Source organism: Chinchilla lanigera, unplaced genomic scaffold (genome assembly GCF_000276665.1).
Source record: "Chinchilla lanigera isolate Chin_1 unplaced genomic scaffold, ChiLan1.0 scaffold00030, whole genome shotgun sequence".
Taxonomy (NCBI): Eukaryota; Metazoa; Chordata; class Mammalia; order Rodentia; family Chinchillidae; genus Chinchilla; species Chinchilla lanigera.
This window is the reverse complement of record NW_004955431.1, coordinates 14601986-14629793: the sequence shown is the minus strand read 5'-3', so window position 1 is coordinate 14629793 and position 27808 is coordinate 14601986. Positions and strand designations below refer to the sequence as shown.

The following is a 27808-nucleotide window of genomic DNA, read 5'->3' as shown; positions in this document are numbered from 1 at the left end:
AGAAACCATTTGAGAAGAGAAGAGGAGAAGAGAGGAGGGGAGGGGAGGGGAAAGAAGAGGAAGGGAGGGAAGAGGAGAGGAGAGTGACGGCAGAGGGACCACCTTGCTGATAAAAGATCAGTTGGAGAAAGGACAGGGAGGTTGAGAGGGGCTGGGGAGATGGTAGGGGCCCGATTAGGCAGGGCCGTGCAGGCCGGGTGATGGGGTTGGGCTGTGCGAAAGGATGTCACAGGCAGTATGCGATTTGACTTCCATGATGAAGCTCGCTGTGGTTGTCCTGTGAAGCAGGGCTTGGAGGGGTTCAGCGCGCACCGGGGAACCACGAGGGTGCTGGTGGAGTGAACTGGTTGACAGATGATTAAGAATCTCTTAGGTTCTGTGATTGATTGGGTCCAGTGGGCTGACGGAAAAGGTGGGGGCAAGTGTGACTCATGGATTTCTGTCAGGAGCTGATGGGTGGATAGTGCTGCTGTTTACCGTGGTCGGCACTAATGGAGAAGGACTAGATTTTTTAAAAAAAGAATTGTTGCGTCTAAATATACATAATGTGAACTTTAACAAGTGTAATAAATCTTAGGTGTGCATTTCTGTGGTGTTAAATACGCAGGCGGTTTTCTGAAATGTATTTCTAATTTTAAGGGGTGGGGAGGCTGATAAATTTTGGACAAGTTGAATGTGGGGTACATGTGAAATGCTTCAAGTTCCATGTCAGTGAGCACTAGCTATTTGTTTCTGGAGTTCAGAGGAGAGGTCCATCTGTGGAGGCATTTGGGGGTTATTGCTCTAGCTGGCCACTCGAGTCTCTCTCTCTCTTCCTCTCTCTTTCTCTCTCTCGCTCTCTCTCTTACACACACACACACACACACACACATACACACACGCTCTCTCGTCTCTGTCTCTTCTCTCTCTGTGTCTCCCTCTCTTTTTCTTAAGGGCATAAGACTTGATTGACAGAATAAAGTTATTGAAGCTTTTGCTCAAACTGTATGTGTACCAGGGATTTGGTACAAGTTGGGGAAGAAAGCCATCTATCTGTGTGATGTAAAGCTGTGGGCTTAGAGAGAGAAAAAATGAGCATAAGTCCCATCAGATAAGATTTGCATATATCTTGTGTATGGAAGTGCCTTTTTCTCTTAGGAATATGACTTATCTTCCCTCCTAAACGGATACGCTATGAAACACAAAAGGTGATATATTTTAGTTTACATCATTACTTCCCTTAAAGTCTAAGGCTTTTTATATATCATGTTGAATTTATCTTCTCTAGCTCCTTGAGGGTGGTTTATGGAGGAGCATGTACTTTATTTATGAGATGAACAAAGAAGGGAGTTACATGCACAATGCTTGTGGTGAAAATACAGTAACCCCGCTTGGGCCCCCCGAGTTCCTGCCTAGCTGCCCACCCAAGTTTGCTGTTTGTCATGGGAGCAAAAGACTTTCTAGGTTTTACTGTTCTGAACCTCAGTACACATCAATTTATTCACTTCTTATTTCATTTTCCCTTCTGCCTGGAGAACAGCAGGCTCAGGGAGGTTAAGTGACCTGTGAGGTGGGGTTGCTCAACTCAGTGCCAGGTATTGGATTTAAGGCTAGGTGGTCCGAGTTGACTTCGTGTTTTGGCTTTGTGCTGTCCTGTGTCCCAAGAGTCAAGCAAGGCTAGGCATTCAGCCCTTCTGTGCAGTGGCATCTTTCTGTTACACTGCGTGGCGGTGAGGACGCAGCTCCTGGAAAAAACTCCTTAAAAATGCGTTAAACAATTGCATTCTCAGCCAGACATGGTGACGCACACCTGTGATCCCTGCTACTTCAGTGGCTGAGGCAGGAGGATTACAAGTGCAAGTCTGACTTGGGCCATTTAGTAAGACTGCATCTCAAAATGAAAAATGAAAAGGGCTGAGGATGTAGCTCAGTGGTAGTGCACCCCTGGGTTCAATGCTCTAGTGCTGCAAAAACAGAAAAAACACACCCCCACAATAAACAGTTGCATAATTATATTCTCTCTTGCTTTACTTCAACCTGACCATTCCTTTGTCTCCTTCGCAGTTCTGTATCTGAGATATTGGGGTCCCCTGTACTGATCCTTGGCCCTACATGCTCTCCCTGAATGGGCACATTCCGTCTTGTGGCTTCGGTCCGTTCGTACTGTGGGGACACCACGTTGGGACCTCTTAGCTCACACTCTGCTGGGCTCCGTCTGCCCTGGGCCTGGCTGCTGTGGGAGATTGCCCCTTGAGTGTGAGGATAGCAGGCCCGTACTGAACTTTCCCGTGGACTTGCACACCGCCCCTGTTCCTTAGTCTGCAGATGGCATGGACCTGAAGCCTGGAATCTCCTGTACCCATGTCTCTCATAGCTGCCCCGGGCTCTCCCTTCCCTAGGATCTTCCAGAAGCTGTAGCATCTACTCGTTCAGTTTCACAGCCCAGCAGGCCTGGCCACCGCTGCTCCTCAACTCAGGCCCAGGGCTCTCCTTGCCTGACTGTAGTACTGTAGCTTCCTGGCTGGCCTGTTGGTGTTCTTTTGCGTCGCCCCATAGCCATGTAATACACGGCCTCCAGAAACCTGTCCAGGGCACACAGCCCGCCGTGGCATTCTCCACCTCATGTACCTCAAAAACCTTTCGTGCGCAGATTAAACACCACAGTCCCAAGCACTGCTCACTTCGTGGTATGGCCTCTGCTACTCTCAGGCTCCCTGGTGACTGCCACGGGAGGACTCGCAGTAGAGCTTTGTCTGCATTTGGGCCTTGGCTGCCTGATTTGTCTTTTCCCTTAGCCGCGAGCTCCTGAAACCCGTCTTCAGTTTCCAGCTACAGTGCATAAAACACAGCACAGAGCAGACACAGTGAGTCCTGTCTGTTGAATGGGTGACACGGTAGAAGTGAATAATGACAATGACAATAGCTGCTGACACCTGCAGGGCTTAGCACATGCCACGCCCTGTCCTAAGTATCATACAGTACTTGCTGAACTGTTAGTCCTCTGGTAGCTGTGGGTTGGTTCTGTCATTCAGCCCCAGTGTGGGTGACAGAGACCTCCACCCTTCGGTTTAGCCAGTGGGCGGTGCCCAGTTGTGGCGATGGAGCTGCTACTCAGGGTGTCTGGAACTGCCGGGACAGTGGCTTTGTCTCAGGAGCATAAGGAAAAGCAGGCTGTCTCCCCTCTCACCCAGCCATGCTGGCTTTTGCTTCTGTTCCCTCAGCTGTCATGGATTACTTGCAAAGCATGTAATTGGAAACAAGCAAACCGGCTATGGGCTCTGCATCCTGGAGTTTAAGAGCCCCTCCTGAGGTTCTGGAATTAAACCTGGAAAGCTGCAGGGGAAACTTTTGTTTTGTAAGTAGGTCACAGGAGAGAGAGAGAGAGGAGCCCCAAAGACTTCCTCCCACAATGCATTAAAAGACAAAGTGTGCGCAGAGGCACCTTGGAAGGAGCCTGAACCAGGCAAGGTACTCACGGCCGGCATCCAGGGTGTGTCCCGGTGAGTTTTAGCCTGGGTGGCAGAGCTGCTGCGCTGGGTTTTACCCTCCACCAAGTCCCTATTATCCTGGTCGTCAGCAGGACCCCAGCTGATGCCTCAGCTTTTACGTGTGCCCCGCTGGTGACTAAGGGCTTCATGTATCATCTCATTTACCCTGCTGCACCCCTCTGAGGTGGGGTCATTTGGTGCCTTGTTTTGGATTTCATTTGGTGTCTATGAGAGATATTCCTCAGAGCTTGGGAAGACAAGTTAAGAGACGAGGAACAGAATCAAGACAGGAATTAAGAGCTACAGTTATCTTTCCTGCTTTGAGACAGGGGTCACTTGCCCCTTCACAGAAACTGGAAAAGATAGTTGAGTAGTTAGTGTTGCTTAAGTGCATTGTGATTAACTCCTTTTCCTTGCACTCTGGGGCCGAGGGTAGCCTATAAATCTCTGTCCCAGGTTTGTTGTAAAAATCTTGATTTATCTCTCTGTATAGGTGTGCTAACACATTCATCAGCTTAAATTATTTAAAGTTGTTGTGCAAAGGGTCTAATTTCTATTGCCTCTCCTGATTTGCACTTTAAATATAGTTTCTAGTCTTCATTTGCCAGAATTCATGTTGAAAACAGAAAAGAGAAAATTACTTTAAGCAGCAGTTTGGCATATAAAAGCAAACTTTACCTTGGAACATTTCTCCAACTGTACATTAAGACACTAACACTAAGGCTTCAAGAATGTTTTCCCTTAGTGAATACGGGAATTAGCAGGGAACCCAAACAGCAGCTACTGAGCACCAGGTGGTCAGTGCTGTGTGTTCTTTTGGTGATGTTGGCGGGGGGATGAGTTGGGGTTCTTTTCTGCCTTTTTTCCCCTTGCTCGTTAACCTAGGTTCATGATATTACCTATACAGTGTATACTTTATTTTAAAAAAACCAATTGGCAGATTTTATTTTATTTTATTTTTTTATTTTTAAATTTTTTTTGTTTTTTCTCCGGTACCGGGAACCAAACTCACGACCTTGCGCTTGCCAGGCAGGCGCTTTTGCCGCTGAGCTAAATCCCCATCCCCAGATTTTAATAATAAAGAAAAATGAAGCCCATTGTGGCACATTAAAAATATCGGACATTTCATGCAAACATGAAGCTAACTATTCAGTCCTTGAGACAACTTATAGAATGAGAGTTATGTATAGATATAGTACCATTTCTGGTGCCCGAACTTCACAATGTTATCCTGCGATTTATATAGCTTCTCTACATATTATATATCCCACCTTGCTCACTTAATTAACATAGCCTAAATTTGTATTCCTTCAGAATATAGACAATTGTAAAAAAGGAAAAAAAAAAAAAAAAAGCAAGTACAATGACCTATCTTTCGACTTTATGAAAATGGAAACATTTATATTTAGAAATAATTTAAGGAAAAAAGTAAAAAATTTGAAGATGCTCACACTTTGCTATCTATAACTGATCTTAGGCGATACAAAATGAAGTCTTGTTAGAACTGGTGAAGGGAACTAGCAGTTTCCTATCTCACTTGCTAATTTTTCTCACTTTCCTCATCTGTTTGCGTTTTTTCTTCCTCACTCCCATGAAACTGAGATGGGTTCATAGGAATTCTGCAAATGATTCATTATTTCAAGATTAGATTTATCAGTGTATTCTGTGTTTTTACAATATGTTTGGTTTCTTGGTGGTTTCTTTTGTTTGATTTAGGTTTGGAAACGTAAAGATAAAACCAAGTGGTACTTTAAAAGAAAATATTCTTTTAATGGCAATTATTTTGCCGTCTGATTTATCCTTACCACTAAAAGCACCTGATCCATTCCTTAGGCCTTTGCTGGCCATGTTATATAATTTATATCTGTCACGAGAAAAGGGAGTTTTTAATTTCACAGCAGAGTGATGGGAAAGAAATGTCAGGCTTTTTTTGTTTTAAAGGATTTTTTAAAATTCTAGATCTGTGTATTTTTGGATGGAGCTAGAATCCAATTTAACTTCAGCTCAGTTGAGCCTTGTCTGAGTGAAGGAATGGTGTCTTGATTTCAGTAAACAGGTTTGGTAGAATTTGTTTGATTTATTGGCAGTATCTTCCTAATATGTGGTTATTACCTTAAATACTGGTCAAATAATATTAGTTTTTTTCTTAGGAAAGGTGATGCAGTAATTTTCAGACTCACTGTAGAATAGACCCCTTTCTCCCCGGCCTTTTGTGTAGAAACGGGCCTATAGGCCATGGCGATCTGGCATTGAAAACAGGTAAGGTAAAAATCAACACGAGTTGTCAGATCATGTCATTGAAGCTGTTAGATTGAGAAAGTAATTTTACTTAATAAAAGAAGAAATTCTAATCCAGAGATCTTTGCCTGTGTTTGGAATAGGAATTCATTTGGATAAGAGAGGGAGATTTTTTTAAAATCACACTCATGGATTAGTCTTGTGGGATTTAATATCCCACAAATTCTCAGTAACTTGTTTTCTGAAGTTCTGTGGGTAATTTGTTTTCTGAGATTCTGTGGGGCTAAGCGATATTAACATATTTCCCTGTATGATGTTTGTTATTTATTCATTTAACTTTGATGCTCATGATTGATCCCAGGGCCTTGAACATGCTAAGCGTGCATTCTACCACTGAGCCATATCCCTAGCTCCTGATGTTTATTAAATAACTATGTTTTTGATATCTTCTTTAAGATTTTAAATGTACATATTATGTTAGAAGTAAATGAAATAAAAGAAAACCAAAATATACATGCCCAAAGAATAAAAATGGTGTTTGGGGTTAAATTTCTCTTTTCTTCTTAGAACTTGATGATTTGGGCTTTGCTTTTTCTGTGTGTGTAGAAAATGAGAACATGAATGAGACCCCAGTGAAAACAGTTTGGCAGAGGCACTGACCTTCTTCATTCTGCTGGCTGGTGCTGTCCAGCGATAGAAATCCCTTCAGCTCTGTGTGACCCTAGGATGGCCAGAAGAGTTGGATTTATTCACTCAATCAGTATTGAACTCCCGTGCGCTGGCTATGTACTTGGTGTATAAGGTAAACAGGAATAAAAATTATACTTCTGCCCTTATGGAGATTGATTAAAGTGTAAGATAAACAACAGACAAAAGCACATCTGTCAGCTGGTGATAAGTTGTGTGATGAAAGTAAAGCAGAGTGAGGGGCTGGGGATTTAGCTCAGCGGCAAAAGCGCCTGCCTGGCAAGTGCAAGATCATGAGTTAGGTTCCCGGTACCGGAGAAAAAAACAAAAAAACAAACAAACAAACAAAAAAAGTAAAGCAGAGTGAGGGGATAGGAGGCGGTGGAGCTGGGGTTTACTGTTTTAGATGAGGTGGTCTCAGGGAGGTCTCTCTCCATCTGCACTTACCAGAATGCCGCAGGTTTAGGTTCATTTAGCTTACATTTCAATTTCGCCCTGCCTTTTGAAATATCGTTTTGGAAATGGAAACGATTTAACCATGTTAGTCATTTGCATTTTCTGTTAATATGTTTTAGATTATTTCCCTTGAGCAGATGTTAGTGGAGAATTTGAAGCAGTGGATCTGGGCACTGCACGGGACGGGATTGGACAGGAGGGATCCAGATAGGCAGAGTTATTTCCTGCGTCTCTGTTGAGTCTGCTCTGTGCCTCAGGAGGCCCCACACTGACGCTCCTTGAACTCCACTCTGGCTGCCTGTGGCCTCTCCAGTCCTTTCAGTGCACTTCTGCTTGAGGGCAGCGGCCATTTACTTCTGGGAGTGCTAACTGCAGAAAGGGAACCCTTTGCAGTGCTTTCCTCTCGGCTCTTCAGGAGAAATGTACTGTATAGTTCAGGTTTGTTTATTAACCTTCCTGTTTGGCTTATTTTGCTTTGTATTTTCAAAGTTTCTGTCACAATGATAAAAGGGAATGAAACTCCCAACCTGCTAGATGTCCGAAACGCTGTTTGTGTTCTTTAAAATCCAGGAATGAGGGCTGGGGATTTAGCTCAGCGGCACAGCGCCTGCCTGGCAAGTGCGAGGTCGTGAGTTTGATTTCCGGTATCTGAGAAAAAACAACAACAACAAAAAAATCCAGGAATGAATTCTAGCAACAACGGAGGTTAAGAGTAGGAAGAATTTATTGAGAAAGAAAGCTTCTGTCTGAGAGGGATGGAAGAGGCCCCGGAAAGTGGGTTGCCCACCAACCCCACTTCTTAAGGGTGTTTTGTTGAGCAAAGCCACGTGTTAAGGCAAGCTGAAGGTGAGACAGAGCTATAACCACTCAATAAGATTACAAGTGTAGTCGCCTAGGTAACATTGGCCCCATGGCAAATCCTAGGGTGGGTGTGAGGTGGGACAAAACTGTGGTCCACTGCGAAGTATACAATAAGTGTAGTTGCTTGGGTGATGCTGATTAAATGGGGATCAAACAGGGAAACAAGTCAGGTAGCAAGCACAAGAGGCAGACAAGGCCTTTCCTGGAAGGGGCGGGTAAGGAGATTTGGTCCTCCACCCCAAGGTGACAGATGCCTACTTATAAATAATATCAGTCACTGCTGTTCATCTTGAGAAGCGTATGGGTGAGTGGTTCCTTTTCTCTCAAAGCCTGGCCTTCAGTGACTGTGCCTCCAGCCACAGTTGTTTTCTGCGTTGGCCCAGCCCTGTCTGAGTGCCTGTAATATTTCTACCTAACATAGCTATGTATAATAACGTTGTTTTTATTATTTTTAATGTTGAGCCTAAATGTGCCTGTGGGGAAATCTTTGTCTATTTATGGGCTCTGACTCAAAACATTAAATCGTTCTGAATGAGGAGGATATTAATTCTCCTTGGTTTCCTGCCTGTCACTTCAGTAGAGTTTTGTAAATTCTCGCAATTATCCTACAATCAGCAGGGTCTGTACCTCGCTGCTAATAACCTCTCAGTGCCTAAGAAAAAGCTTGCTCCAAATTTAGTCCTGTTGCCTTGCCAGGCTTTGGCAGTGATGGCGAGGGTGGAAATTGGTACTTCCTTCTGGATTCTTGGGCATTTTCTCTTGGTTAAGAAAGTATCAGAATCAAAGTTTCAAAGAAACATTTTAAATACATCTTTGTGTGTGTGTGTGTGTGTGTGTGTGGTTTATATATAGACACATATGGGATACACAGATATTCAATTTTTTGATGTGGTATTTCTTTTGCTTGGTAGCCAAAGCATGTTGACTTTACACTGATGAATAATTTTGGGGTAGAGACGAAGAAAACTAGCATTAGTAGTTTGCAGCGATGCAGCTGCTTAGAAATGAGCAAAATGTGTCTTGTTAAAGTATCTTTTTTCCTCATTATAAGCAAAACGACTGAATGTGCAAATGAACCTAAATTGCTAATTTTAATGGAGAAAATGTTCCTTTTTTTCTTTCAGCTTTTGCTTTGATGTCTGAAGATATAAAGAAAGAAGTCAAGAGAACTCAGGTACTAATTCTAATGACCTAATTCCCCCTCTTCGCCCCACCTTTTGTGATTCTTTTATCTTTAATGGGAACTATAAAGATTTCATCCTTCTGCAGCTAGCCTGTTTCCTTTTTTTGTTATATGAATTGATTTATGTTGCTCAACATAGATTTTGAAACCCGAAAAGCAACCTATAGACTTGCTTAAAAAATAGCTTCATACCTTTAATAGTTACCTCTAGTAGTTAAAGCAGATTCTCTAGATTTCAAAGTCATTTTAAGTAAGAATAAAGGTGTTCTGCCATAGACATAGACATTTCGAAGTCTTGCTTGGGTACCACACCTGTTTTCATTCTTACCAGATTCTAACCTTGGGCTTACTTTTCCCCATCTGTGAAAAGAAGTTGCTACACCACAGCGTTTTCAAGAACCCCATTACTGTCACCTTGAAGGTGGTACCTGGTGTGAGGTCACGCTGGGGGTCACAAGTGACCATACTGCCAGATTCCTTGTTTGCCCAGAACTAGAAACTAGAGCTGGGGGACCAGAGCAGCACATCCCCAGTTCTCAGAGCTGCTTCCTTTTCACTTTTGCTTTGGTTCAAGAATTTCTCTAAGTTTTTACCATTTGGGCTTTGCCTTGGATCAGTTGAGCACAGAGAGAAGAATACTTTAAAATATGACTTGCTTTTGTCATATTAATTAAGGCTCTGTTGAGGTCATTTTTACTCCACAATTGGTATAAAAGCATTTTTTAATAGGGTGTTTCTTTTATCAGTGGAATATTGTCTCTTCTTTTACTATATTAGGGGATTTCTGCACAGGGGAATTGATAATAATAATTGCTGATGATTTTAAGACCTTCTATGACTAATAAAGCATTTTCACACATTTCGTTTGATTCAGTCTTCTCAATAACATTGCTGTCGCTAATCAAAGCAGATATTTATTCCCAGTTACACAGAGAACATGTAGCCTTACAGAACTTAGATGATTTTACTGAGGTCACGGGGTTATTAAAAGATTAAGTTAAGGTTCAAATTTTCTGAATCCTTTAATTTTCACCCTGTACTGTTTTATGTTACCCAGCCTTGTGTATTATATTCTGTTTGGTAATGATGAGGATTATTTATAATAAAATTAAGGTGCTACCTAAAGGTTATTAACAAAGAATTAAATTTTTGTTTAAGAATTACATTAACGAATGAGATAGATAAGGTGAGCCCTGTGTGTTCTTGGCATTTTCCTTGCAAAGGTGTTAATGCTCTTGAAGGAAATTAACCTAGATATTAATGCACTTGAAAGACGTTTGTAGGTCCCGCAGTCAGAGTAGCTATCAGTGCATGAGGAGAGGAAGGGATAACATGTTGAACTGGAGATGGAATTTAAGGCTCTGAAGAGTGACCATATTTTCAGTTCATCACTTGGGCAGAGCTGACCAGGACCTGCCCCACTGCTGTTATCCCAAGGCAGCGTCTACCTCACCTCACGCTTGCCTTACTGAAAGCTTCTATGCAAAGTTTCTGTCTGGTGCGGGTAAGTCCTGGTCAGGGCTGGGTTCCTGCCCCAAATAATGTGCCAACTCACTGCTTGCCATTGGGTTTGCCTACCCATCGAACTCCTGAGCGCTGCCTGTTTCAGGGTAATAAGACCTAGCTCAAAGGGTTATTTGAAAGATTCAGTGTGTGTGTGTGTGTGTGTGTGTGTGTATGTGGGTGGGTGTGCGTGTATGTTCACAATTTAGGATAGTACCAGCCCCTAATCAGTTGTTTATCTGATAATAAGAAATGTCTTAGGCATTTAATAGGTTACATAAATCATCTTTTCTATCTAAACAAGTCAAAACGAAAGACTTCACTATTTTTGTCAGTTAAATTTCTCTTATGGTGGTAGTTGACTGCATAGAAGTGGTTGATTATGATGATGATAAGACTAGGGGCCAATAATTATTTTGCTTCTGCTTTGTGTACACACTGAGTTCAGCATCTTATGGTCTCATAACCCAGCCCTGTGTTATGGGTTGCATAATTATTATTCCTGTTTTCTAAGTAAGAAACTGAAACCTGAGCTAGTAAGTAGAGGAGGCAGAATTAGAACACAGGGTCAGCTTGCAACTCCATGCCCTAATGGGGACACATCTGGATTAATTTATTCAAAATCTAGAGGGTCCTGGTGGTGTCTGAGTAGAAGGTGACATTTACCTGTCTTCCTTGGTAAAGATTTCACAACAAATTCTTTTGTGCATGTTGAATCTTCTTTTTATGAAGAATTTACAGATAAAGCATTACATATTCAGACTGCAAGTGTTCAAGTCTATTGTAGCTTAAAAAAAAACAAGCCCATGTAAAAGAATGACTTGGATATGTCTTTGTGGCTAGGGTAGGAGCTCTCTGGGGTAGACGCATTAGTGACAAATCTTTCTTGCTATCTGAGTGTTCAGCTGACTTACACAACCTTGACGGTGAGCACATTTTGATTAATATTGATAGTCAGTGTAAGAAGCATGTGGCAGCAGAGATAATAAAACAAACCATGTGTTTCTTCTTAGGGAGAACTAAGCCTGTTCACCAGGGAAGCTGAAGACAGAATTTTAAATGTTCTGTCAATTCGTTCATTTAGTCTAATTTTCTTTTCCAAGGGGGAAATTACTCAAGACTCTTCTGGTTCTGTTTCAGTTCACCTAATTTGACTGTTCCTTGGATATTTATTTTTACAGTTTACAAATTGAGTCATTTGAAACAGCTCGTCATTTCCTGGCTATTGTGTTAGCCAACCTGAGTGACGGTGCTTAATAACAAATAGGTATATAACTGTGGTTGCTTCTCTTTTATTTCACAGAGATATCTAAAAGAAAGTCCAGCTCCTGTTCCAGCTTGTTTAAGTTATTAAAACCACTGAGGTCCAGATATTTTTCACTTTTTGTTATAGGTGTTACTTTTAGTTTATTCTCACAATATATTTACATCGGAAGAACACCTCCTGGGAGGCTGGGTGTGTATTAGCACTGTGGTGTAGAGAAGTAGCAGTGCAATGGACTGGAAGACTTTAATCTTGATTTTATGGTTGGTGACTATTGTGCCCTGGGAAAATCCTTCATCTTTCTGAGATAAAGGATTGCCTTCTTTTTAAAGGGAGAGCATAGTGGATTTAACCATCTCCAGTTTCTGAGCTAAACGTTCTATTTTCCCTGTTGGCCTTTCCTGGAGCAGAATCTGCGGCCTCCCAGGCAGTAAGTTGATGGCGGGGAGCCGGTGCTCCTTCATGCTGAGAGCAGCACTCCTGCCCCAAGAGCAGGTGGTTCTCCAAGTCCGTGCGGCAGTTAGGGCGTAGGTGTTACTAGGAGTCCCCTCACACTACCTGATGATGCTAACCTGGCTTGGGCTCAGCACATTAAGCAAAGTTTGGGCTTTCTAGTCTGTTTTCAGTGGGTTCTTCCAAAAGTTACATTTCGTCAGAATTAAGTGAAGCATCATTTGATCTTGCAAGCCAACAAATCAGCATCTAATTATGGATTCTTCTGGACTCAGTGAGATATCCACTTTTAAGACAAAGATAATTTCATAAAACGCCAGCCTAAGTGGTTATTCTCTTTGTTTAGCTCTTCCTCACTGTCTGTTGTCATGGTCCTTTTGGCATTCTTGGAGGACCTATCCCTTTGGGGCTGTGTCTTTCAAGCTGTTCCCAGTTTTGTTGGTAAAGGCTTAGAACCACACTGCTTATTGCAGTGTGTGAAGAAAGTTGAAGGATATTTGCTACTGTCCAGTTGTCGTAATGATAGCATATGGCTGTTGAAAATAGAAAAGGACAATTAGGAAGAAAACTCCTTCCTGGTCTGCAGAAGAGACAATGGAAATGGCAGATTTAGTTGCTCACACCTTGCACTTGCCAGGAAAGTTTGAGACTTCTTCAGTTACATAAGGTCAGAATCTGCCTGGGTCCAGATTGCTGCCCCAGGAGCCCACCAGCTGTGAGGCACCCATTTTGTGCCCATGTTTTAGTGACTACGTATGCTGCTGTAACAGGATACCTGAGGCTGGGTCATTTAAATTTATGAGGTTTATTGTAATTTTGGAGGCTAGAGGGTCCCAGAGGGAGAGGCCAGCATCCGACAAGGGCTTTTTTGCTAAAGTCATCCCATGGCAGAAGGCAAAGAGCAAGAGTCCAGTATGTGCAAGAGACGGCTCACCTTGAACATATAAGAAGCCCATGGTCTTGATAGTACACCTCCTCCCACAGTAACCCACTCCTGGGGGCAGAGCCCTTGTGATCTTATCTCTTAAAGATTCCAACTCTAAGCACTCTCACATGGAGGTGAAGTTTTCAACACAAGGGTTTGGGGAGATACCTGCAAACCATCATCGACAGACCTTTTCTGAGCCCCTGAGCAGATTCCTGGAGCTGCTTTGCAGGAAGGAGAGAACAGAGTGCTAACATTCTTTTTAAAATTTAATTTTATTAATGTATGTTTGCAGTACATAATAGTCATGTTGGTTTTGGGGGAAAGTAGTACTTATAGCATATCTTGATCATTTTGATCCCTTTACTCTCTCTTCCTGACAACTCTGCTCCTCTGACCCTTTTCTCATCTCCGCCATGTCTTTATTTCCTAGCGTTTCTCTCCTTTATTCATGTGTAGTTTAGGTTTTGTACATAAGAGAAAACACATGATATTCTACTTTTTTTTGGTTGTTTGAGACAGGGTCTTGCTCTGTAGTCCAAGGTGGTCTTGAATTCACTTTGTAGCCAAAGTTGGCCTTGAACTCTTGGCAGCCTTCCTGTCTCAGCTTTTTGAGTGCTGGGACTACAGGTGTGTGCCACCATGCTCAGCTGATACTCTTCTTTCTGTGTCTGACTTATTTTACTTAATGTTATGGTCTCAAGGTACATCCATTTTCCTATAAATGACTCACATGTATCCTTCTTTATGGGAAAGTAATACTCTGTTGTGTATAAATACCACATTTTCTTTATCCTTTTCACTGTGGAGAGACATGGAGGCCACTTAACAAGATTTAGCTATTATGAGTTATACAGCTATAATATGGATATGCATGTATCACTGTAATGTCTTTAACTCTTTCAGGAAGACTTACCTAGAAGGGGAATGCTAATTTGAATAGAATTTCTAGTTTGAATTTTTTGAGGAATAATTTCTTTAGGAAGTTATTTCTAGGCATCCATCTTCAAGTCTCCCTAAGTGTTAATGCATTCTGTGCATATTTATTCACTGTGTTGCTCGCTTTGTTATGTGATATGATTTTTCTTTTTCTTTTTCATTTCCAATGCAGGATTTGGAGAAAAGTGTTATATCAAGAAAAAATGACATAAGTAAGTAATGATCTTTTAACTGAAGAGTGTATATTTGGGTGTATTTGTTGTAAATTGTATTTCAATGAAGTGCATTTTTCTTTCTGATTTTATTTATGGGGTAAATTCTCTTTTCAAAATTCTCTGTTTTGGAGCCAGCCCAACATTAACATCAAGACCTAGGGAAACACCTTTGCAGGCTGGCATGTTGGCGTGTGATACATGTTACAAGAAGCAGCTAATATGCTGGATTTAATTCCTCAGCCACCATTCACTGAGGGTGTGGTACCATGCTAGGTAGATACTATAGAGGATAGAGATGGGTCTGACACAGTCCTTGTGATAATGGCCAGAAGGAACCCATTTTTAGACTGTACAGCAAAATACCAGAAGCTGAGTACTTACAAAGAAAGTGAGTTTATTTAGCTCCCAAATCAGGAGGCCTCATCGTTCCATTTCTGGCTGTGTAACACCATGGCCGAGGACATCATGGTAGGAATGTATGTGAGACGGTGAGATCACATGGTAAAGTACAAAATCAGAGAGGTTCAGTGTTCAGGCTCAGGGGTTAGAAGAGTTCACTCGAGGGAACCCTAGCCAAGGTCCCGTGAAAAGCCCTTGAATCTCTTCTGCAGACAGTGCCCTCAGTGACCCGAGCCCCGCCACTAAGCCCTACTTCTGAAAGGTCCCACCACCTCCCAGCATGCACTGAGGCCTGAGCCTCCGACACATAAACCTTTGTAGGGGACAATCAAATGATATCCGAATGCTTAGTGGGAGCAAAGGACAAACTGTGCTCTTCCTAGAGCTGGGCTCCCCACCCCTTGACCATAGACACCTACCCACCCTTCAGGAGTCAGCTGGGCAATCTGACCCATCAGACTCGTTCCAGGGGCCCTTGGAAGCTGCTCTTTCCTCCTTTGAAACACATCTTCTGTTGCAGCCGTGCGCATACTTGTTTGTATGCCTTTTGAAGCATGTCTCCTCTCACCTACACAACTCGAGCACTGTGGGTGAGTCCTTCTCAGTGCCCCGGGAAGGAAACATGTCCCGATGTGCTGATGGAGAGTTAATGCCACACCGCCGTGGGCAGGATGGTGTGCTTTGTCATTGGCCTTCATCCCAGGGTAGGTCACAGAGACCTGGACTATGCGCTTCAGATGAGAGACACACTTTCCTTTCTCGGCCTTTCCTCCCTGGGCTTGGATTCTGAAATTATGCAGACATGCAGGAGAGCAGCCCTATCCTGCCCTGCAGGACCGATGGTGGGGAGCTGCATCTGGAGCCACAGGGGTCTGCAGGGGTCCACAGGCTCTGAGAACAGCTGTATTTAAGAGGCCACATCTGTTCATTGCTTTTTGTTTTCTCAGTTATAACACCCTGTATGGTTCAGCATCTCCTTTCCATGGAGAGGTTTTTCTCTTGGCTGCCAGCCTTGGGAGCTTTAGGCATTTGTTTGACTGTTAGTTTAATGGCAGTTGGTCGATCTTCTCCTACTACATGGTTATTAAACGAGTTAATGAACTGAGTCTGGAACATGAGCTTGAAACTAGCCAGGCAAAGTTACCTTGGACAAGTAAATTTATTTTGCAAATGCAGTTGCAAATGGCAAGTCATAGTGATGCCCAATTTGGTATCAGTTCATCTGAGAAAAGTCCAGAGGCTTTGTGTCCTGGTCTTTGTATGCATCTGTGGGACCGGGAGGCTGCTAAAGAGCTGATATAGTCACATCACACTGTCCGCAGTAAAGTCAGAGTCCCTCAACCACAGGCTTGCCGTGCTGGGGGACTGGCTCCAGTCTCCACATACAGATCAGACTCTTTTTCTCTTTCAGCTCATTGCCTAATTGATAGGTGCACTACTGTCTAATAACTCTCACCAAGGGAGACAGAAGTGGGGTGGCTCGTATGTGGGTATCCGGATGTATATCTCTCCCTCAGCTTTAAATCAGAAGGCTGCCTGTTACTCGCTTTCTGTCAGAAGAGCCTATATTGATTTTTTATCAGAAAAATACCAGCGTGGTCCTTTTTCCAGTCCCTTTCTGAGCAGGAGGATTAGCATTTAGTAAACTGCTTGGCCCCTTGTGGGCACTCAGCAACGAAGCCTTTTGTTTCTTTTACCTCCAAAGAGGAATAGTTTCCCTTTCGGTCCTCCTTTCCTTTCTCCCCAGTGTGCTCTGGTTTGTTGTTGTTGTTTTTTTTTTTTTTTCTGAATGTTCTCTGCAGCCCACTGCTGGCTTCAGCATTGAGTTGGTCCTGTTTGCATCCAGGACTTATTTCTTTACCTTCCCCTGTTGCCTGCTACACTGGTCATTATTGCCAGGCATTCAGTGTGTGACTCCTTTATTGTACACTCCCGGAGGAGAAATGACGATGGTCCATCTTGAGGTGTGGCAGCGTTTGCTAAGGCACGTTGCAGTGAGTTTAGAGGAGTGCAAGCAAAATGTGAAGCAAGGTGGAATTGTCTTATTTAGCTCCAACAACCGGATAGTGGGAGCTTGCGTCAGGTGGTTCGGTGGCATTAACAGAAGAGGCTGGTCAGATGAGCTCTCGGATCTGGACTTAGCCACAGCGATTACGCTGAGGGAAGGCTTAGGTTATATGTCACAAAATATTTCTGGGTGCTGATGTGCAGATCAGCAGGGATGTAAGCGTGTAGGGTGTTTTCAGCACTGCACTGTACTGACCGGGTTCTTTTCTGCAGTGCACTGGGACCGAGAACCACGCAGTTATCTGTTCCTTTCTCCTTTAGCCTTGTCCCTGGTAACTCTTTATGCACATTCTGTTCCTTAGCCAGACCTAACTTACTACTTTCTGGATCCTAAAGGTGGCTCTCTGTCCCAAGCATTCAGTGCTCCCTCTGCAGAAAAGGTGTTTTCACTCCTTTTTTTGTCTGTCCCCAGAACATAGTGTTCTTATCCCTTCCTCTGGGAAGGTCTGGCTGTCTGGGCCCCACTTGGCTCCTGAGGCTCTTCCTGGTTTTTTTTTTTTTTTTTTGTTTTTGTGGTACCAGGGATCGAACTCATGACCTTGCGCTTGCCAGGCAGGCGCTTATGCCACTGAGCTATATCCCCGACCCCCCTCTCTTCCTTGGTTTGAAAGCATTTAATCCTCAGTCCAAGTCCCTTAGCATGGTGTATAAATCTTTTATGATCTGATCAGGCTGAGTGTGCCTCTCTCCCTAACTTTGTGACCCACAGTGTGCCCCATCCTTGTCTGGGCGACTGGGCACTCAGGGGTGCTGCAGAGATAAGGCAGGGTGTGGCTGTGCAGTAACCCTATCTCTTCCTCTGCTGCTAATCTGCTCCCCTCTGTGTGTGAGTCTGCAGAAAACAGCTCTCTAAAGCAAACCCTGGAAATCCCTCCTCCCAGAAGCTCTCTTGGAGTTGGCCCTACCTCCCATAGTACCCTGAGCTTGGCTCTAAGTTCCCCCTGCTTTTGTGTTACTGTTATGGTTGCTACATTGTGTCAACCTGAGAAGTCTAGAAGATAAACTAAGTAACTCAGCAGTTCCACCTCCTAGAGTGTAGAGGACATGCCCTTACTGCTCTAGGATGTTGTTCATTGTGTCAACTTGAGAAGTTTAGAAGTTTAACTGCTTTAGCAGGGGCCCAAGGATCTCACTTTGTACACATCCTGAGTCTGTGAAAGAGACTCAGGGCAGAGAGATGGTGTGACTGCTACACCCAGCAAAGGACAGGTAGCCTACATGCAATAAAAGGGAGGAAAAGAGGCTCCCCTCATTTTTGCTCTTGTTGCTTTTACTGTCTTCTGCCGCCTTGAACAGTTGCCTCTGTGCCACATCACCCTGCTTTGGAATCAGCTGATTACGGACTAAAACCTTCAGGAACTATATGCTCAATCAACCTTTCCTTCCTTAATTTTGGGTGTTGGGTATTTTGTCTCAGCAATGAGAGAAAAATAACTAAGACAGTTACCGAGGCCTGTCTCCCACATAAGGTGAGACATGCCAGTCTGCCACTGTCCTTGTTTATCTTTGCAGCCCAGAGCTTTGTGCTTAGCAGGTATTTGGAAGACCTCAACATGGGTGTGGTATGCGTGTAGTACAGCACACAAAAAGGAAGGGGCCAGGATGATTTCTTAGTGGCTATGTGAAGAAGAGGAGGGCAAATATATCACTCAGATGAGATTCAGATACATAAAAAGGACGAATTTGCTTTTGTTCTTGCAAGGGCTCTTCCCCATGTAGAACTGTTATCTTTTTGAGAAGCACAGTGGGAGCTTTGCTTAGCTGATAGAAGTGGCAGGAGTTGGTTACCGGGGTGAGTACAGGATTAACCTTTGGACAGATGGCTCTCGACTTTTAAAGCATTTATTATGAAATAGTTTGAACATAAAAAAAGCTATAAAGAGACATATAATGAATACCACTTAGGTCAGTGGTGGTGAACCTTGTAGAGCTTTCAATGATCTCAACAGTCCGCTGCTGCATGTGTGCCGTGGGTTCGCTGCCACTGGCCTAGATGAAGAAATAAAATGGTACTGACAGAGCTGAAATCTTTTAACTGTTATCCTCATTCGGTGTTTCTCATTCTCATGTAACCTTTTATGTACTTTTACATGAGATATATACGTATATATGTACTCTATATTCATTTTGTGTATATTTCTGCTTATATTTTTGCAAATGACTTATATAGTTTTTCTTATGCAGCTGTTCGTTTTAACCAGCATTACATCTATAGTATCTAGGTTGATGCATATAACACTAGTTTATTTTTTAAAGTGTTTTTGTTAGTACATGCTCACATTGCGTGATGCTTACATTCATCTTAGGGAGTAGGTGCATTTACTTTTTTCTTTTTTTACGTTTACTTTTAACATACCTTGATTTTTTTTATTCTCCTTCTCCTTCTACCCCACCCCTTCCTCTGTCTCTAGATCCCTTCACTTACCCTCATTATTATTTTTAGTTTATGTTTGTGACATATAATTCCGTTCATTGTAGGTAGTTTTACATGTACACGGCACATCTTTGATCTTCTTACTGCCCTTTCCCCTATCCCTACTCCTCCCCATTTTGGTGTCTTGGTCCTTTTTCCATTTGCAAAAGATCTACCTCTTTTTTCTTAATAGTCTTTTATTTTTCTCTTCACTTGTACTTTGGATTTTTCATGAGAGGAACTGTATCATATTTAAGCTTGCATGTCTAACATTATGTTTTCAAGGTGCATCCATTTTCCTACAAATGTCTTAAAGTGATTCTTCTATGTAGTTGAGTAGTTCTCCATTATGTATGCATTTTCTTCATCCGTTCTTCTGTTGATGGACATATAGGCTGCTTCCAAGATTTCTGCTATTATGAACTGTGCTGCTGTAAACATTGGTATGCACCTATTACTGCAATAAGATGCCTTGGGGAAGATACTTAGAAGGGGAATAGCCGGGTCAAATGAAATTTATTTATTTATTTTTAAAGAGAAAAAAACACCAAAATTTCAAACAAGATAATAGGAGAGTAATAATGGTTAATACAGTGCATATTGTTATCTTTATATTAGTTACTCAGAGTACAAGATAGAGACATCTAATTGTCCAAACAATATTAGCACAAACCTTTCTTTTCAGTGAACTAAGAGAAATTAGTAGTATAACTGTCTTAACTATCGTGTGTATGTGTGTATATGTTTTTTGTTTTTTGTTTTTTTTTTTGCTTATCCCCTCCTTCTTTTCTCCTTTCCCCATCCCAGTTTCTCTTTCCTTTTGTACAGTTTCTTCTCATTTTACAATATCTGTTGTACATTTTGGATCTTGCTTACTCTTTCATTTTCTCACACTTAGGGAGATGTCACATGGAATTTATAGTTTTAGTTTTTTGAGAAATCTTCATAATGATTTTATTAGTTTACTTCCCCCCCAGCAATATAGGTGGGATCCTTTTGTCACCCCATGCCAGTGTTTGTTATTATTTGAATTCTTGATGACTGTCATTCTTTCTGGAGTAAGGTAAAACCCCAGTGTTGTTTTGAATTTCTATAATGGCTGGCCAACAAAGAACATTTTTTTCATATATTTATTGGGCATTTGTATTTCTCTTTCAGAGAAGTGTCCGTTCATATCAGTTGTCCATTTTTGATTGGGTCATTTATTTTAAGGGATCTACTGTTTTGGAGCTCTTTACATATTCTAGATATTAGACCTTTGTGTGAGGTGTAGCTAGTAAAAATATTTTCCCATTCTATGGGTTGTTTCTTCACTCTGTTGGTTGTTTCCTTTGCTGCATAGAAGCTTTGTAATTTGATGTGATCCCATTTGCTGACTCTTGCTGTTATTTCTTATGCAGTGAAGTTCTGTTTAGAACGTCCTTCCTACATTTCAAGAGTTTTATCTATTTTATTTTCCAGTAATTTAAGTGTTTCTGCTTTAATATTTAGCTCTTTGATCCATTTTTAGTTTAGTTTGATACATGGTGAGAAAGATGGGTCTACTTCCATCTTTTACATATGGAGATCCAGTTTAAGGAGACTGGCCTATAGTTTTCTGTTTTAGTTGAGTCTTTGTCTAGTTTTGGGATCAGAGTGATACTAGCTTGTAGAAATGAGTTTGGAAGTACTCTTTGTCTTTTAATTTCACTGAGGAATTTGAGTACTGTTATTATAACCTCTTTACGTGTCTTGTAGAATTCACCAGTGAATCCATCAGATCTTGGGTTTTTCTTACTTGGTAGTTTATTTTTTTAAATTATTACCTAGTTTTATTGCTTGTTATCGAAGTGTTCAGAATTTTTATGTCTTCTTGGTTTAGTTTTGGAATTCATACAAATCTAGGAATCTGTCTATTTAAGATTTTCCAATTTGTGGGAGTACAATTTTTCATTGTAGTTACTACCTTCTGGACTTTGATGGTGTCTGTTGTGATTTCATCTTTTTCATTTCTCATTGCATTGATCTGAGTCTTTTCTCTCCTTTTTTTGGTAAGTTTGGCTAAGAGTTTATCTATTTTGCTTTTTATTTCAAAGAACCACAGCTGTTTGATTTATTCATTCTTTTGTATTGTGTTTTTTAGTCTCAATTTCATGAATTTCCACTCTCATCTTTATGATTTCCCTCCTTAAACGAGGCTTAGGTTTAGATGGTTGTTTTTGGAGTATCTTGAAGTTCGTCATTAGGTTATTTCTGTGAGCTTGCTCTGTTTTTCTTGTGTGAACACGATTGCAGTAAGCTTCCCTCTTAGTACTGCTGTCATTGTGTCCCGGAGGTTCCGGTATGTTAAACTGGCATTGTTGTTTGATTCTAGAAATTCTTTAATTTCTTCCTTGATTTCTTTTGTGACCCATAGTGTGTTCTGGAGTGTGCTATTAAACATCCAGGTGTTTATCAATTTTTCTGTGGTTTTTTTCTGTGATGAATTTCCAGTTTCAATGCACAATGGTATGATAGTATACATGGGGTGGTTTTGTTTCTTTTGTATTTATTGAAGCTGGTATTGTGGACTAGTATGTGGTCTATTTTGGAAAAAGTGCTGTGTGCTGCTGAGAAGAATGTGTATCTGTTGTAATAGGGTAGAACACTATAAATATCTATTAAGACCATTTCTTCAGAAGTGTGATTTAGCTCTGATATTTCTACTGGGTTTTTGTTTGATTGATATCTCTGTGAAAGTGGGGTATTGAGGCTACCTACTATGATTGTATTGGTGTTTATTTGATCTTTTATGTCCAGCAGTGTTTGTTTTATGGAGTGAGGGGCCCCAGTATTTGCTGCATGTATGATTACAATTGTTAATTCTTCTTGTTGGATTGTTCCCTTAACAAGTGGATAGTAACCTTTTTTGCCTCTTCTGATTAGTTTTAGCTTGAAGTTTACTTTGAGTGTGAAATTACTACTGCTGCTTGATTTTGGGGTCCTGGTACATGGAATACTGCTTTTGATTCTTTGATTTTTTTTTTTTTTTTTTAAACAGGATCTTGCTATGTAGTTTAGGCTGGCCTTAGCTCACTATGTGGCCCAGGCTGGCTTCGAACTCTCAGAAACCTTCTTCCTCAGCTTCCTGAGTGCTGGCATTATAGGCGTGCACTACCATGCTCAGCTCCATTCTTTGATTGTTAGTCTCTGAATACCTTGTTGGATTACTTGAGTGTTTTGAATGCAGCAGCCGTTTGGATTCTGTTTTTTGATACAGTCTGTCAGTCTGTGTCTTTTAATTGCAGAGTGGAAGTTATGAACATTGAGAGTTATTACTAAAAGTCACTGATTTATTGGTGTCATTGCATTCTTTTTCTATTGATGATTCCTTTAATATTCCTTGTTTGTTTATCTGTTTGCCTTGGTTGACGTATTCATTCCATCTATACTTGGCTTTGTTGTCTGTCAGTAGTTCTGCATTTTTGGGTATATTTAAGAATGCTGGTTTGGTGGTCATGTACCTCTTGTTGTTTTTCTTGGAATGTCCTTATTGCTCCATCTATTTTGAAAGAAAGTTTTGCAGGATATAGCAATCTGGGATGGAAGTTGTTTGCTCTAGGGCTTGAAATACTTCATTCCAGGCCCTTCTGACCCCTTAAAATTTATGTTGAGAAGTCTGTTGTAATCCTAAATGGTTTACCTTTCTATGTGATTTTTTTTGCTTTTGGATGATTATGTTGTTTTTTTTTTTTTTGAAATCTGGGATTTTTTTTAGGAGACGGGAGGGATGAGGTGGCAGCCAGGAAAGCTGTGGAACAGAGGCAAGGGAAGACAAGGAGACCGGTGAAAAAAGGAGGACAAAAAGAATAGAATAGGGAGGGCAGAAAGTTTGTACAAAAGAAGACAGGAACGGCAAAGAGAGCAAAATAGGAGGAAGCAACTGGGAAGAAGAGTTTTAAAAGCGGGAGAAATGTAAAAGGTATAAAATGGTATTGATGCGAAAGATAGAATTGAAGGAAGAGAATAAGGAGAAGAGAGACAGAAAATAAACAACTGCATGAAAGCCAAAAAAAGGGGAGGGGGAAAAATAAATACGCAAAAGTAGTTAACTGTGGTCTGTGGTGTCTGACCCATGATCCAGCCACCTCAGTTAATTTGAGGGGAGCAGGATGTGAAGTAAATTTTCTCACACTGAGCTTTCCTGATCTGCCAGTGTCCCTTGACTCCTGCTTCCCTTTGGGCTGTTCAGTTTCAGTTTCGTGTTTCAGTTTCTTGCTCAGATATTTCCCAGCTGGTTTGTTGCCAGGAAGTCTCTGCCTTGGCCTGTCCTATCATTTCTTTTGTGTTCAAATCCTTAACTGACCCTGTTTCTCCCCTTTCTGGGGGAAAACACACACACACACACACACACACACACACACACACACACACACACACACACACGATAGCTAAGATAATTGTACTGCCAGTTTCTGTTCATTTAGTGAAAGTAACAGTTAATGTCTAATATTTTTTGACCAGTTTTCCTTGCTTGTATCTGGCAATCTGAACAAGTACTTTGAAGAGAACAATATAACAACCATACTGAATTCAAAATTTCCCCTTCCCAGCCAGCAGAATCTGGCACAGTCCCTGGGCTTCCCAGGGACTCTTTTCCCCTGCTGTGTACTGGTGGTTATGTTCAGGATTTCCTGCTAACTCCGATTCTCCCAGTTTGTAGAGGGCCTGTTCCGGAGTCTGGCCTGCAGAGCAGGTTCATCCCCTCGGGCTGTCCAGGACCTCTCTCAGTGGTCGCTGCTTGGAAGGCGTGCGGGCGGGAGCGGTGGGGATCAGCAGGGGTGTGCCACTTTCCCTCTTCAGCAGATATTTTGTTTAATCTACCTGTATCATTTTTCAGGTTAATTTGTGGTTGCAGAGTATGAATACTTTTCCTCATTTTATAAAACCTGTGTGTTCAGTGAATCTTTTCTGAGTATCTCTGATGTCACTCTTTTCTATAGTCAGCCATGTTGAATCTCTCTGAATTGATTTTTGTATGCAGTTAATTGGCACATGTAGTGCTAGTTAATTTTTATTGCTGTATAATATTCTGTTTAATATAGCTAACTGGTATATATTTGAATTGCTTCCATTTTTTTCCTTTACACAATGCCACTGTGAGCATTCTTGTTATACATCCTCATATACACATGAGGGTTTCTCAAGGGTGATTAATAGGAGTGAAATTTCTGGATCATCGAGAATATGCATCTTCAACTTTATTAAATTTTGGAAAATGTACCTCCTGAAGCTTTACTCCATTCTTAATAAAAAGAAATTTTCATAACTCCTCTTTTGATATGTCAGTTTATATTAATATTTCAGATGTTGTGGATTGAAGAGAACATATCATTTGAAATATAAGACAGCTTTTATGTTATGATATATATGCCCTCAGTGTACAGAGAGAGAGCCAAGAAGCTGATTCAAAATAGAGGCGGGTCTACAGAATGTTCCTGTTTATATAAACTCCTAAAGAAAAGAAACGAGGTCAAATTCAGTAGGTTATTCAGCATTCTGTTTTATAGTTTGTATTGAGTTTTAACCAAAGAGCGTTTTTGGTTATGTTTAGAATCTAGATGGTTCACCATGGAGCTATCTGTTGTGTGAATGTTTGAGTGGGTAAAAGATGGAAATATATAACTAATAATATAGGGGCAATAAAATATAATGTGATGCAGTTAAGAATCTAGTTAGTATCCCTGAGCTGAAATGTTAGCAAAACACTTGATAGAGAAATGCTGATCTACTCTAAATATGGTTATCAAAATTTATGTGACTTCCTCTTTCTGTCTACACACATGTCTGGTGGCACCTGGCTACCATCATGGCTGCCATCATGGCTGTTTCTATTTCGTTATTACAAATTTAAAGCCTGGGAAGACTGAGTGTGCTCATTTGGTGTGTAGCCTGAGCAGCTGCACCCCCTTGCAAGATTTCTAGGGGTCTTCCCCAGCCAGGTGGGCAAGACATACTAGGATTTCTTCCTTGCTTGCCATTGTGAAAAGCTGGTTGCCTTGAGGTGGGTCCTAGTGGACTGGCAAATACTGTCTGCGTATTATAGCTGGGCTTTGTGCAGCACTTCCAGCTGGTGCCCTGCTGCTGTAGGACTGTTGTTGCTGGTCTCCTGGAGATAACAGCTAATTCTGGCTAGGTGTGTTTTGAGGTACTGTAGGGGTTATTGAGTTACTTGTTTGCGAATCCTTGTTAACTCAGTGGACATATGCAGTCATTGCTAAGTGTCTTGTAGGGACATACAGAACATTCTTAAAATAGCATATTGGCTTGCTAGGGTTGGATTAAAGACTTGGTCTCGAGCACATGACAATGGTGGGAGGTGGTGGAACTTTTAAGAGGTGAGCCCTAGTAGAAGAAAGTTAGTTCACTGAGGTGTGTTCATGGAGGGGATATCGGGACTTTCCGGCTTTGTTTCCTGATCTCTGAGGTGAGCAGGGCTTCTCTGTCACACATTCTTATCACGATATACTGTGCTGCCACAGGCCCAAAGCATTAGGGCCAGATGACTGCACTGAACCCTCCAAAACTGTGAACCAAAGTAAGCCCTTCCTATATTGAAGTTGATTATCTTGGGCATTTTATCACAGTAACAGACAGCTGACTAATACAGGCTGCATAAGAAAGAATCACAAACCATGGCTTAATCCACAGAAATTGTGTCGCAGTTCTGGAGGGTAGAAGTCTGAGATCAGGGTATCCGCAGAGTGGTTTCCTTCTGAGAACTGTGAAGGGTAGTGCAGGAGCATCTGTTCCAGGCTTCTCACCTTGGTTTGTAAATGACCGTCTGCATGTGTTTTGGCATTGTCTTCCCTCTGTGCATATCTGTCTGTCTGTCTAAATTTTCCCTTTATAAGGCAAGGCTGTCAGTCCTACTGGATTAAGGTCCACCCTGATGGCCTCATTTGAACTTGATGACCTCTGTAAAGACCCAATTCCAAAGAAGATCAATTTCTGAAATACTGAGGTTTAGGACTTGAACGTATGCATTTTGGGGACAAACTTAATACCGTAACAGATTGCAGCACAGGGTAGTATTATGAGGAAATTGTTGGTAGGCTACTTATAAACATCGATTTTCAGTCACTAGGGAGGCTGGTGTCCTAAACGTTGCATACTTTCGCACATTCTTTTCGACAGATGCAGGAGCACATTCACAGTTTGTTACCACGGGCTCTGTCTAGTACAGTGAGCTTATTTACTTGCTAACTTCTAGGAAAGATGTTTTGAAAATCAGTTTAAAAAGATAGGTTTTGTCTCTAGAATTAGATATAAATAGATTTCTTCCCCCAAGAGTTTACTGCTTGACTTGTACTTGTTTTTTAAACTTGTTTTTAAGTTTATTTCAATCATTGTTAATGAAAGAAAACCTGAACACTTTTTTTTTGTTCTAGACTTAAAAGAAATTATATTTGTCATCCAGAGTCAAAGCAACTCTTTTCATGCCAAGAGAGCAGAGCAATTGAAAAAAAGAATTTTAAAGCAGGCTGCAAATCTTACCCAGGTATGTAGAGATGGCTCAGGGTATCTGCTAATTATGTTTTTCTTAATACAATTATGTTTTCCAAAGCTTTGAGTCTGTAGGTTTATTTAAATTAGAATAACTATTTTGATTCATTTAGTTTAACACTGACTATTGTTGAAAATGCTCTGGTTGCAAAGCACATACAAGGAAGGAAATTATAAAGATTAGAACATAAATTAATGCAATTGAGACTAAGAAACAATACAAAGGACCAATGAATTAAAGAGTTAGTTCTTTGAAAGATTAAATTAAATTGACAAAGTCTTGGCCAACTTCCTCAAAAAAGGAAGAAAAAAAGACCTAAATCCATGCAATTAGGAAGGAAAAGGGGGAAATCACAATGGATCCTGCAGAAATCCAAAAGATCATCAATATATACTTTGAGAACCTTTACTAAGATGGAAAACTCAAGAAATGGATGGATTCCTAGATACATATAAATTACCAAAGCTGAACCAAGAAGATACAAAAATTCTAAATAACTCAGTATCAGTGTATGAAATTGGAGAAGTAATTTAAAAACTACCAACAAAGAAAAGCTCAGGTCCTGATGGATTCACTGCTGAATTCTATAAGAAATTTAGAGAAGATCTAATACCACTACTCTTCAAACTCTTTAATGAAATTGAAAGGGAAGTATTGTTTCCAAAGTAATTCCGGGAAGCGAGCATAACTCTGATATCAAAACCAAAGATGGACCCAACCAAAGAAAGAGAACTGTGGGCCAATCTACCTAATGAACATAGATGCAAAAACTCACAATAAGATACTGGCAAACTGAATGTAGCAAATCATCAAGAAGATTATACACAGTGACCAAGTAGAGTTCACTCCAGGGATGCAGGGATGGTTCAATATACGCAAATCAATAAATGTTACATACCACATCAATAGAACCAAGGACAAAACACCACACAATCATTTCAATAGACACAGAAGAAGCATTTGACAAAGTCCAACACCCATTCATGATAAAAACCATGTAGAGAATTGGAATAGAAGGTCTTTATCTCAATCTGATAAAAGTCATCTATGACAAACCAACAGCCAACATCGTACTAAATGGTCAAAAACTGAAAGGTTTTACTCTAAAATCAGCAACCAGAGTAGGATGGCCACTATCACCACTCCTATTCAATATAGTTCTGGAAACATTAGCTACAGCAGTTAGACCAAAAAAAAAAAAAAAAAAAAAAAA

General features: G+C 41.2%; 1 protein-coding gene across 1 annotated transcript in view; it reads left to right on the top strand.

Annotated features, from left to right (window-relative positions):
• The first annotated feature begins 8417 nt into the window (after positions 1–8417).
• Positions 8418–27808, top strand: part of B3glct (beta 3-glucosyltransferase) — a 114193-nt gene continuing 94802 nt past the window's right edge. Inside the window, exons 1-4 of the mRNA XM_013515733.1 lie at positions 8418–8436; positions 8834–8883; positions 14149–14188; positions 26480–26589. Of these exons, the coding sequence (XP_013371187.1) occupies positions 8418–8436; positions 8834–8883; positions 14149–14188; positions 26480–26589 (219 nt within the window). The remainder of the gene's footprint in view (positions 8437–8833; positions 8884–14148; positions 14189–26479; positions 26590–27808) is intronic.